Source organism: Ornithodoros turicata, chromosome 1, assembly GCF_037126465.1.
Source record: "Ornithodoros turicata isolate Travis chromosome 1, ASM3712646v1, whole genome shotgun sequence".
Classification (NCBI taxonomy): domain Eukaryota; kingdom Metazoa; phylum Arthropoda; class Arachnida; order Ixodida; family Argasidae; genus Ornithodoros; species Ornithodoros turicata.
This window is the reverse complement of record NC_088201.1, coordinates 128,193,161-128,211,425: the sequence shown is the minus strand read 5'-3', so window position 1 is coordinate 128,211,425 and position 18,265 is coordinate 128,193,161. Positions and strand designations below refer to the sequence as shown.

The window sequence follows — 18,265 nt, the reverse complement described above, 5'->3', positions numbered from 1 at the left end:
AAAGAAATGAGCACAGCGGTTCCCTCCAGTACTTAAGCGGAACGTCCGTTCAGTGTCCGTGCAGACACGCTTCCACGAAAGCGCTGTAGGATGACAGATTTTGAGCGCCAGCTATTGCTAACGGTCAACGAAGGCGTTACGATTCTATTATAAATATGTTGCTTTCTGTTGCAAAAAAGTACTTTTCTGATTCGCTGTTGTGTAAAGGGAGTGTTTACGTAAGCAAGATATGGCCATCCACAGGAAGCTCCAATTGACGCAATGGTCCAGGGAAAATGGCGGGCGCCCAAACCACGTGATCTACAGGAGCCACTCACAGCGTCCCAGATCAACGCGTGAAAAAACCTCGAGTCAAGTGCGCATGCGCAGACCGATCTCCTTTCCCCACCTCCTTCCCCTTCTCTCCTCGAGTTTTTCGTCTCTCCTCTCGTCCCCCCTACCCCCAGCCTCGTCCATTTGTCGTCGGCACTTGCTGAAGAGCAATCATCATGCTGTCCCAAAGCAGACAATCAAAAAGTGATGGTGTATGACAAAGCAAGTTTATTTGTCCTCGGGAAGTGCCGGGAAAAAGCTACAGCACATATCTTTTTACGTTTTGTAACAGACTTCACTGGAGCTTTAGGTGCTTCGACATCGAAGGCAGTTCAGAAGCCAATCGCAGCTCGCACACCCAGAGTGTAAAGGTATACAGTTTTCGAAAACAGGCGGAGCCATGTGGCGGGAGCACTAAAACAAAACAAAAGAATCTATTGATGATCCGTAACTCTGCACGAAAATCACTGTTGTGATAGGCAATCGATGTTGACTTCGTATTTGAACACCAAAGCACATTGTCACAAACGTTCGTACATCACAGTGAATGAACGGCTGCGACGTGCATGAGGGGCAACTAGCATAACCACACATAATTTGATTAGCGGCATATTCGAAACGCACCAAGTTACGGCAATGCACTGAACTATTAAACGCTGCGTTGTAAATGTTGTACGTAATACACTTGACGTGATAAACCTGCATTACTTCCTTCAGTCACACAAAGTAATCAAACTTGTCTTATCTTTTACCTGCGGGACGTCCGAAAGAGTGCAGACTTCCTCTCTGACGATTTCTGCGTCCTTTGGAGGTGCAGGGATTCCCTGTCATATTCGTCTTCCCGCTGTTGTAATGATCAGGTGGATGAACCATTCCGTTCTCAAATTAGCAGTTCGCCACAATCTAAATCTAAAGCATTCAAAACCTTCAAACTACTCGCTAGCGTCTGCGTGCACAACGGTTGTAGTCCGACAGAACTCGCGTGGCCGGACAGACGTGATGTTTCCTCCGTCGTTTTTCTTTCTCCTCCGTTCGACCGACCGTTTGGATACTCGCGCCTCAATCAAATGACTCTCGCCCAATCAGCGCGAAGGAAACTGACGACAGTTATCGGAGAGCAATGAACATCCAAATATTTACACATATAATGTGCAGCGAATCAGAGATCCCCAGATCAAGCGCGCCGGTGGCGACAGTATTTTGGAGGCGGTGCGTTTCGCTTTAGAGCCGGCGGCTCATATCGCTGTTGCAGATTGCGTGTGACTTCTTCGTATTAAAATGGTCGTGTAAAGTATCGCGCCTTACTTTCTTCAGTCACGATAGCGGTATTCCGTTAACGGTATTAGAATCGATATCGGTATCTTGCTGCTTTTTACACAAATAACCAGGAGCCAGACCTTGAACTCTCACACAGCAAGCGTTATCGTTATACAGTATTTAAACTTGGAAGTTTCACGTGGCGACACGTGAAAGCCGTTTTGGTAGGCCGCGATTAGCACGTAAGAGATCTTTGGTAAACAACGAGTTGAAGATCGGGCGGCGTTATCGGTATTGCGATACACTATTTCGGAAACTGCTAAAACACAGTATTTCACAAACTATTGTTTAGACATGTGACGCCGAAGTATCAGAAAAGTTATTTAGCGTTCTGAGAAGTATTATATCACAGGAAGCGCAGCCTGTCACGCGTCTGGCAACACTGCTCGTCGAAGATCGATTTGTCAAGCGGTGCATGGTGTTAGCTGTTGCTAGGATGCAGCCGCCACAGCTTTCGGTGACATCACCTACTCTTGGATAATTCGAATGTATGACGTTTTGCGGGTTCACTTGGAAATATGTGGAGGAGCGTAATGTTCGCCGACTCAATTCATACTATGTGTTCTTTGTCTGTGAGACGCTCATCTTCAATACAAAATGCAAAACATATTTTTTACTTCGTAGTGACATTTTCAGGTAATTCGACCCGTAATTTTTCACCTCCACTATCACCATCGTCATCATCATCCACCACCCGCGCATCATCCACTAGCAAAGTGCATAGTATTAGTCTAATCATAGAGGCGGCAAACCTAATGTACTGATTGTGACCTATTTACGTTGTATCTGCGCGGCATGCTCGCAGTCCATTGCAAGACGAACGACATACGTGACAACAGATGAAAGCAGTTCAGTCCTATCTCGATCCAATAAGAAACTGCGAGCCATAATTGAGAAGAAGGCCAAGAGCATGTTGACGAAAGGCAATGGTGAAAGGAAGGGTGCCTCATTGGAAGCCTACCCAACGGCAGTCATTTAGCGCATGTGAAAGCAAGGCCCATGAATTCTTTGGAATCCAGCTAGAGGTTTTCCTTTAAACGCAAAGGAGAAAAAACGCAATGGAAAGTAGCGTTTAAAAATCAGATTGTATGCGTGTCACCATCTAAACAATGGTTACTCTTTCAACGCATACCTCTAGCATTACCACTATTCCGTGTTGTAGTTAAAGCGTTGCGTCACAAAATCAATCAGTTAATCGTGCAGGAACACCAATGCGTTCGCACCATTGGAACGTAGTTATTATTTCGGTCACCATTTGGCCATATTACGGTAACCGCATGAGTTTGAAAAACTTGACTTTGGCGCCTGCGTTTGAGTCATGAATGGAGCTTTGCCTGAAGTTACATTCGCGGTAATGATGAGTACTAGTTTTACTTTCTACGTATAAAGGTGCGAGATCCTGCGAACTAGTACGGAAATGTTAAAGTGACTATCGTATCCATGAACGTGAGTATATGAGTGTATGAGACTAATCCGGTAAAGTTCGAAGGTGACAGGAATTAACCCAGAAATGACATCCACAGGCAGATCTCTGCACAGCCTCTCCGCGACCTGTGAACGCCGTCCCGCGCACCCGCCGGTCGCCAAAAGCCCCCCGTCTGCTCACTGATTGGACGTGTCCGCGCAAGGATTGCGCTCCTGATTGGCCTTATCTGAGTGACGTTTCTCTCATTCCAAGAGAGGAAATTCCGGAATATTCTCAATAACCTGCTCTAGCTATGCATTAACTCAAATTGCGTATAAACTACTCTACTTTTTCTCGTGGGATTTTTGGCGTTATTGTACAGTTGATGAGCGGGGAGTAAAGCGGCAGTCCTCGTCTGTGATCGAGCCTCCAATCTCGACGTCTGTAACCTGACGCACGAGCAACTGAACCGTACAGGTCAGTAGTTCCTTTGAAACGACACAAAAAAGATCAGTTAGGTGGTAGCTTCTACTTTCTATGCTTGGAGTTAAAAATATGCATAGTTAATCTGCTTCCAAAGTAGCTCGCTCCCATCACTGGTTCGTGCGATGGATAGGTGCAATGACTTACTTTTGTATCAAAACCGGAAGCTTATTATTGAAGTGGCTCAAGTACGAGGTTCACATAGAGTTATTTGTCAAAGCGGAAAGTAAATCACTGTTTCTTACGCTTGCAAAGAAGATAGCAATGTAGCGAACGAGCTGCTCTTGCGTCACATTCCCCGAGTGGTGGTAGTCGGACACAACGTGAATGCTCGGGTAGATTGCAGATGGAAACTGAAACTGGCTGTCCTCACCTGCACAAACGATCAAATAAGGCAAAGCTCACCAAACGAAGCAAGTGCGACGATATAAAGGAAACTTACGAGCTATTATTGGCGGTCTTCCCGATTCTGGAAGTTTGGTTGCTGGAATAAATCAATCAAAATACTTCATTGTTGCACAATATTAGGCAGGTATGTTCGGTAGTTAACTACTTGTAGTTAAACTACTGCATTGTAGCTTAAAATAGTTATAAACTACTTGCAAAAATGGTAGCTACAACTACTAGTTCAATTTATTTTTTGTAGTTAACTACAGTAGTTAGGTTACAGCTGGCTACAACTATTTCGCATTTTTTCACTTAGTCTTCCGTGTACTTCACGGGCTTGTCCTTGCGATAGCTCTAAGAATTTTTTTTAATATTGCGCATCACACGCATGCAGAGACTCTGAAGCAAAGCGTGCAGAAGTATTGCATAAAGAGTGCACGCATTGCACAGAGAGCACTGGCATCATTTTCTGTTTCAAATGCACGCAATCAGTACGTCAGTACGTCAAGTACGTCTTTTGTGTCAACCAGGGTACATAACGATCGACGCACACAGCACATTCAAAAGGCTTACGCGCCCTCCGTCGTCAGACTGGAGGCCAAGTGTGTATCGTTGCATGACATATCATTACACCAGTATTCTATGGAGGGGTGCGTGCTGTACTATGATTGTTCCGAATGTGCGAGCTCTGTGTCTCCTAGCTGCCCATGCACCCAGGCGCTATTTCTACGCCTCAGCGATCATAGATATAACGACGCACACAAAATATCAGAGCAGTTATAAATGTAGTTAAACAACTGCATTCTAGTAGCTGCAAAGTAGTTTTAACTGTTATAGTTACACAAGTACTTAATCTACAGTTTGACGCAGTACTTTCTACAGTAGTTTCTACAGTACTTAGTAGTTATATAGTTAAAGTACTAAAAAAGTATTTACAACACATCTCTGATAATAGGTGCCTCTAACTGAGGTCATACGTTTTTAAATGTTTGTTTTTCGATATGTTGTAGATGTGTTTAGCTCCGGAGGCACTGTTTACCTCACGAGTGGACTTGCATCGAGGGCTCAACATGTGAGGCCTGAAAAACGTTTGCAAAATAAAATAAAAATAAAAATCTACATCGTTAAGCTTTTCCTCCCAAAAGAACCACCTACTGAGAAGCAGCCTCAGTGCACAGGAGGTCCACACCCTATGTGAACATTACGCTGCCTTTGTTTCACCTTGCGGTTCATCATTATTCACCATCTTCTCCGACTCAAGTAATGGGATAGGGTGCCACCTCGTTTAGATCGCCGACGTCGCGGTACAGGAACCCAAAGGGAATATTCGGGGCACGTAATTCAAGCATTTCAGATCACTGTGGCACCCTGAGCGCTCATTCCGTATTATAAAAATACGCACTGTGCCTTGCGGTATGTGTGTTCATTATATTTTCGTTTTGCGTTATTAACGTAGGACAGTGCAAAGAGAATATACAAAGTAGTAACATCGCGAACGACAGGCATTACCCGTACCTATGTCGTAGTCGTGCCCTCCTTCTTCAGTACAATATATTTCGTGGGCGAGTTGTCCATCAGCAGATCGGGCACTCGTGATCGATGGTTGAATCCGATGAGTTTTGTTTATTATTCCTTCCTGTAACGTTTAGGAAAAACATGTAAAACGTGCAAAGAATGCAAAAGTATTCGTCGAGTTGGACGACTTGCGGGAAATAGAAAATTTGGGAGGAAATTTGAACAAATAGAAACACAATCTATTGCTCGCATTCCGATCACCGTTGCACGATGAAACTTTGCACGAAAGAAATGGTCAAGTTGAAATAAGACGTAGATGTAATGGTTATTTCGAATTTGTTGCCTTCAGAATACATGGTTAGGTTATCGGGCAAGGAGCTTATGTGGAGTTGAAAAACGTTGAGGAATACTCTTTAAAGGCTCATTAACACATCCATTTTAAAAAGCGCCTCAGGGATCGCGGTGCCGCCGATAGGGGCCTGTCACACATAGCCAAGCCGTCATCCTGAAAGCGTGCTTCGTTGTTGTTGTTGCTACGTCATGATTGTACCGACACGTCTTCCAGCTCTCTTCCTCCAAATTTACATCGTGAAGCATGTTATCTATTTTGCTATTATTGTGAAGCGTTTCTGCTGGAATCATCAATCGTTGGAACAACACGCTTGACAAAACATAGCACAGATCCAGAGAAAGAGCGGCAGAAGAAGCGGGACACATGTTTACCTACCGACGACCAACACACGGTCACACGCAAGTCGAACTTATTTTCGTCGATTCCGGGAACAATAAGCAATGAAAGCATAATTTTTGTGTAATTGCCATTTTATGGAACTTATGTGACTTCTGCAAGTACTTGACAGATATACGTGCCAGTAATAGCAAAGTAAAACAAATCAAAGCAATGGGGCGCCAGAAAGTTTTTTCCTTAATGTGTACTTAAAACAGCCCTAAATGGGACCCTGAGGATGAGCACGCGAGAGGCTCCGGGACATCAACTTATATGCCAAAGTGTTATGATATTCTGATGATGATATTTTGACATCCTAGGGATGTCATGCCCATCCCCGTCTGACAACCCTGGGATAGCCCGTGGATAACAGTGTGTTCTTGGGGTATCGCAACGCCAATGCGAATACTTTCTAGGAACGAGAATGCTTGCCCCTCTTATCTGGACGTGGATAGGGGTAAGCGGTATGTGTCTTATCAACGTTCTTTAGTTTCACGAGTCTTTTCAAGGCCGTCCACCTACCCATCCACCCCTATTGCACTCGACTTTCAGTACACTGTGTTGCTTGGGTCGTTAGAGGACGATAACTGCAAAGAGTGATGTAAACAAACGGAAAGCGCAATCAGATTTTGTCAAGTAGAAAGGGCGAGGAAGGCAGGCGTACTGCTACTTCACGACAACGCTCTGGCGCAAGTGTCAACGGAATCGCAGGCTGACGTTATGACAAAGTGGGTTTCAGCTGCTAGACTGCCTACGGTGCAGTCACGACGTGACTCCGTTTTTCGAAAATTTTCCCAACATTTCGAAAAAAGTAAACAATTTTTTAACTTCCGTGTTAGCGCAGTGAACCAACTGTGGCTATGAGCGGCGTACAGACGTGGACAGATGGAGAGAGAGGACAGCTGGAAGGAGTGGGGGACAGGGGGAGTTAGTATGCGACCAATTTTTATTGCACGTTATTGTGTGTGTGTGTTCTTATGTATTCCATATACTTACAGGAACGCCGTGAACGTGCTCACCTCGTCTTTCTACTAAAAACAAATCTAAGGAATAATTTGCAAAGGAGGGCGACGGAAGGCTAAAAAACGAATTACGAAGGAAGAACGGAAGACTGTGTCCGTACAACGTTCAATTCTGACTGCAACGATAAGCTGAGCACCAACGTTCGAAAAGCGTGCAAGTGGTCGCATGTGGATCGTCGTTTCCCTGTACCTTATGAGTCCTCATGAAACTTATGTCAATGTGTCCCTCTCGCTGCACAACGCGTGCTGGTCATTACTCCCTGTCTGCAGGGAAGAAAGCTCTGGATGCACAAGAGCAGTGGCGGCACTCAGTGTCCTGGTCAGCTCGTGGCAGAGCATCAAGTCGAGCTCCGAGGCCCTCATCTTTCCAACATGGTGCTGTTCTTCCTACTTCAATGGCTTCTTCGAAGCGATAGCTTTAATTTCTATGCGGATGCATCTGCCCTTAAGGTGTGTTCTCACTATGCTGCTCGGCAAAGGCGACCTGCATAGGGAGCCATAGGCAAAGCACATCGAGAAAGTCGACTGGTCCTGCCGATCGGCATAGTGAGGACGTACCTTAAGAGTCCAGGGAAGAACTCACCACCAGCACTAGCGTCGCTAGAAACTAAAAACAAATATATAACGGGCTACAGCTACCAAATAAAGGTAACGGAGATACTTTTCCGCTACCTACCCTCGGTGTACAAGCATACATATCTATTACAGACAACAAGCAAAATCAGACATTTCGATAAATGACTGAACGATTAGACATTTTATTAAATGCCGGGTTCGGCCATTTAGGGAAATGCCTAAAAAAGCAAGGCATTTCGTTAAATGTCTAGAGAATGCCTACAATTTCTAGGAACAATTAAACATATAATTGTGCGTATCCAAGACACAGCTTGACCTTAACCGGATGTTAGAAGAGTCTGAAATGACGAGCGCCACAAGTGCGCTTTTGACATCGACAAAAACAAGCACGTGTAAATTATGAATATGGCCCACCAAAAATATCGCAACGTATGTGCCTTTATTATGGTCAGATGAATAGCTACTAACTGAATTTCGTATAAATCAAAGTGACGAAGAACATTCGATGAGCTGGAGAACCACCGGACCCAGACATTCGAATATTCCAAAATTGGTGTCTCTTGCTCGTCGTTCACGAGTTACAACACTAAAGAAAAATAAAAGAAAGAGCTCCCGTGGCATAGTGGCTAGGATAATCGCTTGCTGAGACTGGTAGGTGACACGGGATCGAATCCTGTCACCGGCTGTGCTGTCTGAGGTTTCTCTGACTTTTCTGAGGGCGTTCCAAACGAATGTCGGCACAGCTCCCCCTAAAGTCGGCCCAGGACACATACTAACCCCCCTGTCCTCCACTCCTTCCTGCTGTCCTCTCTGTATATGTCCACGTCTGTACGCCGCTCATAGCCACAGTTTCTTCGCAAGGTGCTAACACGGAATATAAAAAAAAAAGAACTAGGAAAACAATAAAGGTCCAAGCAACATCATCGACACTTCAGTCATTGTCAAAACAAGCACGGTCCGCGCTGCAGGTCCTCATTCCGCAACACCTTCTGATATGATGAAACTACATGATACAAAAAGCGACCATGATATCTTGACTCATTTCCGTCACATCGGAATGCTACGGAAAACACCAATTATCGCTAATATCCTCATCTTCCCGGCTTTATAAAACCGTTATCAGGAGCTCTACGAGAAAATGGAGAACGTACAAGCCTGTCGAAGGAACGCAGCTTGCTAATCATATCGGTTTCTTTAGGAGCGGGCAAACATGAGTGGCAGAATCTTGCTACCTTGCTACGGAAACGCCCGTTTTCAGGGGAGGAGTCGGACCGCAGCTTTAAGGTCAATTGTTTGAATCTGAATGCAAAAAAAAAACAACCTAAGTACATAATTTTCAGGCCGCGGGGCAAGCAACTGCCTTTCGAACCAGTTGTTTGTTCAACGAAGTTGTTGTTGAACGAACAGAGTCATCGTGGACACATCATATCGGCTATTAGGGGCCGAGTTAGCATGAGCAGGTAGGGTTTAAAGTGGAGAAAAAAAATCCCGGAGAAGGCAAAAATTAGGCTTTAATATTCAGCAATTTACTCTCATATGCTACACTCGGGATTATTACAGAAACAAATATTGCTGCTCTCCAGCGAACGTAGAACACAGTGCTGCGGTTGCGTTGGCTTCGAGGCACCCGTTAAGGCAATGATGGATACGTGTAGTACTCTTAATATTACCGCCACTTACAAACATAAACTTCTTCAGAAAATATCCGCGGAATTTAGCTCCAACGTTGGTATTTTCTACTGTAGCCTTGACTTAACTGAACATCGGATAACCTATACCTTGGTCAGGCGACGATGAAACGGCGTTCGATGAAATGGGCGGACACCGAACTGTGTATGAGTGCCAATGTTCGAGTTTTCTAGTGCCGTTTTTTTTTATACAATCATCGCGCTGCTGTGCTAAATGCAAATCTCTTGCTGATTTTAATCGTCGGTGGGATGGTTAGGTTATGTGCTACCTGAGTGATGCTCATTACGTTGCACCTTAGATTTCTTCCGTCGTTTTATGTTTTCCTTTATATGTCTTTTTCTACGGTAGGTGTTGTGTGCTGTAGATCTGCGCTCCGGGGGCTGAGTTCCTTTTTGCGGGAACACGTGTGCTTCCCTTTTAACAAGCAAACATGTTGTTATATGTATCTCGCGATGGTGGACTATTTCAATCCATCCTATTGGCCAACACGCTGCACGAAATGCTCCGGAAGGGAACGGCTACGCAACCATTCCATATATTCCGTGCACCTCCAAATCGATACGGCGATCCCTAGCAAAGGTAAACATCAAAACAGCCTCCAAGCCGCCCAAAATCTTGAAAAAACTTCTCGGTCACCCCAAGGACAAGGCTTCTCTAAATGACACATGGAGGTGTGTGTGTGTGTGGGGGGGGGGGGGGGGGGGTACAGGGTTTCGTGTCAAGATTGCACACGGTCTTATATTGGGTAAACGGACACAGAGGTTGCCACGGGGATGAAAGAACATAAACGCAATCTCAACTATTGCGAACGCGTCTGGAGCACGCGGCGCAAAGTACATATGGATATGCCAAGTATTTTAATGAACGAAGGTCGATGGGGGGGTTGGGGGGGGGGGGTCAGGAAGTATCTGGAATTATGGCATATCAAGAAAGGGATAGCGGAATGCATAAACAGGCATCCGTGTCCGCTTTCCGACTGTTACGCCCCCTTGTTCAGTAAATCGCCCGTCCGGATGCCAGAACGGTTCCCTGTGTGTAGGTTCCGAATCATCGGTTTTTACTTGTTTTTAAACTGTTATAACTGCCAGTGAAATATTTTATTGTAAATAAACCTGGACAGCCCTGGCATTTAAACCGCTTTGAAATAAAATGGCCCTCAAGTTGCAGTTAGGGTAATCCATATCGTTCGCGACATTAACGTTGGGTAGGTCTAGAATAGCGCCCACAGGCGCTTTGAGGCCGCAAAGAAAAAATGGATTTCCACTATACGCATGTCCAAAACCCAAGCATTATTATGCGCACTGCGCATTGATGACGACCTTACTACTTTTGGGGTCCAAAGTGCATAGGTTATACTTATAGCCCTGCCACACGGCAAACGGAATGGCATCCCCAGCGAATGACAGTCAGACCGAATGTAATTCGTTTGTCTTACATCGAGCTACACAAAGAAACATAATGTCATTCGAAAATGATGTCACTGTCGATAATTAAGACACCAGGGCTGAACACATGAAGCATTATACAGGTATGTTTGTTTCGTTTTTATTTCCTTTTCTAGAAACTAGCGAAACATTAGAGTATGTCATAAAATCGTTGGGTTTTCGACGATATTTAGTTGGCTAAGTATCACATGCAAAGTCAATAAAGAAGCCTATCTGCACCAGGTAAGTGCATTAAACATTCCCCCCCCCCCCTCTATCTGCACCACACTAGCAACATCGCGAATGGGAACGAGGAGAGTTAACCGAAAAACAGTGTTAAGCCTTCCTTGCTCCGTGTCAAAAGTTATGACATTCGTGATAAAATATTGGAGTACAACTTTTCATTGGTCTTCAATTTCTTCGAACGGGCTATCGTTGCTGTTTGTGCTACTTCTCTACTACGAGGTTTGCGCAGTCCGTCCGAGGGGGAACAGCGAATGATTTTTCACGAACTCATTAGCTGGGCGAATATCACTCCCACATATAGCCATTTGATTCCACCGTGTGTCATACGCTGGGAATGACATTCAATTTGCCCTGTGTAGCCTAATCTAAAACCGCCTATTATGTCCAACGCTTAGTGTGTCCTCTTCTGCAACGCAATATTTTTCCAAGAACCCTGCTCTAGGAGACAGTTTCGTGCGCTAAACATCTACGATTTGCAATCTCGAGCTACCAGCACCATGGCCGAGTAGGTAAAACCATCCGATCATTTGTGGTAGACAAGGTCACGATGAAGTCTGATGTAACATATGATGGCGTATATGCTGTCCCCTTGTTTCCGTAGTCGGCGATAAGATACTGTGCTGTATCTCGTAACACGCCACCCTGTTCTACCTCACGTGAGGCATGAACGACAAATATAAATACAGTCCGGTTCCGCTGGTGTCTGGCGTGCGCCTCAATGCCATGGCAGACACCGTTTGCATGGTGTCAGAAGTTGGACGAACGCCAAGACGCTTCCAACCGGTATGACCGACACTCAAGCAATGCGCCACCAACAACACTGTCCAACAGCCTACTGCCGCCGCAAAAGCCTCGGAACACAGCGGACACATACCTCGTCACGGCATGGAAAGTCTGATCGAGTGAGCTTAATCGGTTCGCGACCGCGACGAGCCTATAAAGTCACGCCCGAAAGATTTAGAGGCGGCAACTTTTTTTAATTGCCATAGGCGAGGAACGACGCAAAATTTTGGAAACGAGAAAGCCTACCATTTAGCGTACCAGGATTATTTGTTCGGCACCAGAGACCAGAGGAGCCACTCGATGGCTGCTTAACAAACGTAAGGCTTTTAGCAAAGCAGTGCGACATTGCTTTCAGCACCGTGTGTCGGAGAGTTCCGCCGCTCGTGAAACGAACCCCAGGTGGTCGAGATAGTCCGGAGTCCTACCCTGCGTCACGTGCAGCAGGTGGCCACACTAGTCAGACAACACTTTCGTGTAACATCACGGCACCATTATGATTAGATAGTGCGAATTCGCAGAGAAGGAAAAGAGAATGTGGCGAACAAGAATCATCCTCTAGACACGAAAGAGGAAAACTTGCAAAGGCAACTGATTCAGGAGGATTTAAAGGTACTGTAAAGCTGCATGATATGCCGGTGATGTGACTAGAGACTTTGTTGCTTCTAAATACCATATGAGGAACTTTACGACCGACAACGCGCTATAAATATTTTTAATTTGCCATGAAAGATGCGGCGTAGTGGAGCGGTGCGACGCCTGGTGCCAGGCAATCCCCTGTACAGCGGGCAACACTGAAAATTGGTATTACACACTATTACATCGGAACTTAATCCCGGGATTTTGGGATAATAAATTTCGGCTTTCTTCAAAATGGATACTAGGCGGTATGGAGTGACTTTCGGTTTCGTTACCGTACCGAACTCGAAAACAAAGTCAAGACCGCCACTAAGTCACTTACCATTTCAATCCCAGTGTCCTGGTCTCTCATTATAACAGCCGACAGCTTATCAGGGTCGTGATAGAGGTTGTCTTCGATATCCCGTACATCAACCTGCGTCGGCAGCGAAAATTATGGTATGCTTAGCTATTTATGCACGTACAGCTACTTGCTTATTTAATTAAAGCTATCAGTTCCAAGCGGCGTCTTTTAGTGTGTGTAAAACAGCGCGGTATTGAGAGTGTTTGCTGTTAACGAGGGCAACACAAGAACTGGAAGTTGCACCGCTTTTCTTTTTTTTGCTCGGAATTTGCCTTAAAAGACTCGACCATAGCCGGGGACGTTCTCAACAGATTGCCGTTCGTGTAAAAGACGCGGCAGTGAAGCAGAAAACGCAGCGACTAACGGAAAGTGATCTACTGCGACAAATTCCCCTAATTTTTGCTTAATGTGCCATCACGGACCAAAATAGTTCTATTTCTTTTATTTCTTCACATAAATCGACCTCGCCTAACGATGCTGTACGTGCTGGCATGAATTTTCGAGAGAAGACGCAAAACTGTACAGATTCGGTTCACCTTACAGGAGGTAACATCATCGAGAATTGTCGCCTCACTCCTACGAACAGCACGCACGTTGGAAGTCTGCCGGTAGCTGTGGTGTACAGTCGAGAATAGATCCTCGGGGAGCAACGTTGGCAGTCGCATTGGTATATTGCGGACCCTATAGAATACTTTTCAAATTTTTAAATTAATTTGAATTTTATGGCGCTTCCACCTCACGTAGAGAAACAATATTTTCGGGGAATGGAGTGCGAGATAAGTGGATTGTAACGACACAAAGTCGATGAGGTTCTGAAGACACGAGATTTAGCCAGTAGTGGGCATTTTTATAATGGGTCTGTTGAGTCAGAGCCCTGAAATTATTTTTGCGTCGAAGAGCTGCGTCTCAGGTTGGCAAAACAGAGACAGGTGCTTCGCGGCGCTAACATGGAACTAAAACAAAAAGAAACAGGAAAAATCGGGTTGAGAAAACGACCAATAATATTACGAAAAAGATTTGACCGCCAACGATTAACAAAAATATGTCAAAGAAAATAAATAAGTGAGGTTCCACTTACGACCGAGTCCCTTGGCACTTTTCCTTCGTCTGTAAGTGTAAATGGCTCGGACAATACAGATGTCTTTTCCAGGTTGAGGGTTAGCTGGTCGTCGATATAGACCGATTTGGCTCCATCGGCGGATCTGCCTGCCAGCAACACTGGGTAGAATACCGTCGGAGGCTCTTTGCCTGCGGGATCAATAATTATTGTGTTACTCGACGTACACTCTAAATCGTTTTACACCTTAAAGGGTGTAAATCAAAATGTTCATGGCGCACACCTTTTAAGGTGTATTTTAACACCCTCGTGGCAATTGGGGTGTAAAGGGTGTAACGCCGAATAGAACTGCTGGGTTCGTGGCAATATGCTGGTATACTTGTTTTTACTTCATCTGTGTGATATATTTTGTTTGAGGAATAGCAAGCCGACCTTCAGTCAGGCTGACCTTTCCGAAATATACGTATATCCCCCCCTCCCCGCTGGTAACCGTGTATTCACAATTACCAGCAAATTTCATATAATCAGATTGAGGTCCATATATGTATGTAAATCAAGGTGATTAAATACGTGTGTAAACATGCACACCCGACATACAGAAAATCATGTATGGCGTGGCAGCTGTGCATAGCAATGAAGCATGGCAGCTGTATATAGCTTTACGTGAAATTGTAGACCTTCTCATGAGCAGGCACCTCCCCCATATGCATGTTCATTACTTAGAACGTTGGATTTGTTCGTTTTTTCAAGGCTTTGCAGTGTTGTACCACAAATATATAACCCCTGTAAAATGCATTACATTGTTCATTATCCGCGACTCATCAGGATGTTTGGTCCTCTCCTAGCTGTATTGTGTATGCGTTTCGAAGGGAAACATCAGCATTTTAAGATGTTGCTAGAAAAACTCGACATTTTAAGAACATAACCCTTTCATTAGCAAGAAGACATCAACTTTATCAAATGGATGTGTGGTCGCAGCCCTTCATCAGAAATGTCACATCTACTGATGGTTCCAAGGAGATACTACTTCAACATGCCCCAGAAGCAATTCAGAGTTCTATGTAAAAAGTGCAGATGATAATGATAACACATTTGCTGTTGGCTGTGTTGTTGCCAAAGAATCTTCCGAGGAGGACTTACCCGTGTTCGTTGAGATTACAGGCATATATGTTATTAACTCTGATACTATTTTTCTTATACAAACATTAACTACAGTTGAGTATATATATCATGAGCACTATCATGTATTTGTTCTGTCTTGCAATGAGGGGCAACGTGTTTTAAGAAATTTAGGCACTATCTCAACAGATCTTCTAAATCTGTAGATGGTAGACGTGTTGTAAATCCACACCATGGACTTTTGTAATGTAACTTCCCGTTCCCGGTTGTTGTATACATTTACTTTTGTTCATGTGAACGAAAATAGACATACTCCCTTCCTACACCCAGGCGACACATTTATCACCATATTTCACCTGAGGGTGTAGTACACCATTGTTACACCCTCAGGAACTTCCAAAACAAAGTTGTAGGGTGTGAAAGGGGTGTGATCTTTGTTAATACACCTATTTTAAACCTTTAAAGGTGTGAAACGATTTAGAGTGTAGCTTTGAATGAGTGATTTTGTAGTACCGTAGAGGCAAACCAACCCAAAAGAGCGAAACCATTTAATCGGGTTGTAGATGAGGTAGTGTCCCTCTACATGAGTCCCGACCGGCATGGTGGTATGCCACGGAGAGGCGATGACGGTGGCCTGTCTCCATGGCCGCGCCGGTGGAACTGAGGTCGGTGCTCCAGGCACGTGGCCATCTTCGTCGCTGTCCACGGGCCGCTACAGGGTTAACAGGTAATACTCGGATAACAGTCGCCGGATATACGAGGACGAAGCGAAGCTTCCAGAGTGACACCTCGCCTTATTTGACTGGTACTCTCGGCGGTGAAGGAAATCAAACCGAAACAATAGTAATCATGAAGTAGAATGTATTTCCCTAAAAACATCGCTCTTAAAAACGATTTTGACGAAAACGTAACAGGTCGCAATTGTCCTTGTGATAGTGCATTCTAATACGAGGGTCGCTAACCAAGAAAGCTCTAAAACGAGCTTCGCCCTCTTCGCCCTACTCTTTCAACATATGGCGGCACTCGGAGTCTAGAGACAATCGAAGAGCACCGTTCTTTCCAGGAACATTTTTTGCTGCACCCGTCCAGGCACCATACAGAGTAAATCATTTTACACCTTTATTTGCTGAAAAACGGTGTACTCTTTTAAAAACTCCATTTTCTATTCCGCAAAGGGTGCAAGAAGAGCATTACTAAAGGTGTAATATCGACATACACCACGTTTTATCCAATGTCGATCATTATGGGTGTAAAGTGAGGCGTTGAAACAGGTGTTTACCAATACCAAAATTCGCGGTCACCCCCCCGTCGGCGCACTCCGTCACTATACTCAGCCGCTATGCGGGAAGCGGCCTTGCAGGATGTGAATTCAATGGGAGACAGCGTTTATGCCAATTAACAGCAAAACAGAATAAAATTTTTAAAATGTCATCGTCTAATAGAGAAGAACACCATGTAAAGAACCCCTGGAGACATGAAAGGCGCCAGCATAATATAAGCCTACTGCACCCTGGCCAAATGAATTTTAATGCATTGCGCCTATGAGGATCCCGTCGATTTTTGCACATCGCCCATGTTTAGACTACGATTTTTCGACAAAGGCAGTCAAATTCTGGAAATGTCCTCGCCTATTTTCGTTTAGTACGTCCTCGAGGCCACATACCAACCACGGCACGATGTGTGAGTGTTAATCCTGATGCACCCAGGGCCTTCAAAGTTGCGACTCAGACAGGGTTCGCCTTCTAGGCGCTCGACGGACAAAGTCCCAGTATTATCGTAATACGCATGCGCTGAGACTGTACGGCCGGTCTGAAGGAGTTCGAAACGAGAACGGTCATTTCTTTTCAGAACTCGCAGGGGCTGACAGAACAGACAATTTTATTTTGAGTGAGTAACATACAAATGATACCGTTTTGTATTTTATATCGCTTTTATATTAAACTACCCTATACAACTTGATAAAACTGTCCATTTCGAGTGCCATTTTGGAAGCGATTTTGTAAAACGCGACCGTTCAGTGTGCAACAGGAGAACAAAATACGGGGTTCAAACCCCGTGATCTTACTTTCACATATACATATTACATAATCAGCTTAGGATATCTTTATTGTCATGGTTATATCAAATGATATTAAGCCCCGAACTTGATGAAATTCTCCATTTGGCCGTTTTCGAAGCGATTTTGTCAAACGCGACCTCTCAGGGAGCAACAGGGGAAGATACGGGGTTCTAACCCCGTGATCTTACTTTCACATATACATATTACAAAATCAGCTTAGGACCTCTCTAATATTATTTTGATATCAAATGATATTAAAGGAGCTCTGAAAGGCATCTCAAAAATTTTCCGTTCCGAACGCGTTGTGGAAGCAGGTAACTTAACTTGATGATTAACACGAAAATTTTCTCTGTGCGCGATGTTTTTCGTAGAAAAAAAGACGCTTGAACATCGCCGCGCGTGTTCCCACTCGACTCGTTCCTCCGGGTCAAACGAGGAGGAGAAAGAAAAAAACGTCATTGGTGACGTAATAAAAGTTGAAAGCGGCGACCGCGCTTCTATCCGGGTCAGTGCTGACTGGTTTTCTTTTCTTTCTTTCCGTTTTCTTTCACCCTGCTTTCTCTCTGTCACGGGATGAATAAGGGAGGACCTCGATATTCATGGTCGTGAAACCCCCGTTCTCGAAATTCATGTTCTGGAAACAAGGAAAAGGGGAAATGCTGCTTCGTAAGATGTTATGCCGCGATTAAGAACATAACATCACTATTTAACCACTCAAATTCAGGAATTTTCTATATGTGTTCAAGTCGCCTTAGCAAACGAAAGGCACATTTAGAAGCCATTTGGCTTAGCAGGGCGGCATGTTGGTTGGTTAGTTGTGTGCTTGCAATATTATGGGTGGGTTAGTCACAGTTTGCCGTTGGCAGTTTTCCGCGCGCAACATGTGCATTTTATAGTCAGTTAAAATTTACGCTAGTCACGTGTTGTTTCAGTGCACGCTGATATATGTCGCCGGACGCTAACTTAACCGGCGTTGTCTGTCACTATATGGTGGATAAAACTGATGCACTATATGGTGACAAAACAAATGGCGCCGAGCACGGATGAACTCAAACTTGCGTGTCTGCGTCGTCCACATTTGTAGTCTGCATCGGCCAATTCTCATTTAGCTCGATGGTTGGTAAGTTGACCATAAATTGTGGTGGTCTTATGACACTGCTTGGCT

At 44.7% G+C, this 18,265-nt stretch overlaps 1 protein-coding gene across 1 annotated transcript in view; it reads right to left on the bottom strand.

Moving 5' to 3' along the window:
* The window catches only part of LOC135385232 (venom metalloproteinase antarease TserMP_A-like), a 165,065-nt gene that overhangs the window by 105,045 nt on the left and 41,755 nt on the right, over positions 1 to 18,265 (bottom strand). Inside the window, exons 4-8 of the mRNA XM_064614428.1 lie at positions 13,944 to 14,113; positions 12,845 to 12,937; positions 5,420 to 5,540; positions 3,960 to 4,001; positions 3,763 to 3,890 (exon numbers count right to left, since the gene is read on the bottom strand). Coding sequence (XP_064470498.1) covers positions 3,763 to 3,890; positions 3,960 to 4,001; positions 5,420 to 5,540; positions 12,845 to 12,937; positions 13,944 to 14,113 — 554 coding nt within the window. The remainder of the gene's footprint in view (positions 1 to 3,762; positions 3,891 to 3,959; positions 4,002 to 5,419; positions 5,541 to 12,844; positions 12,938 to 13,943; positions 14,114 to 18,265) is intronic.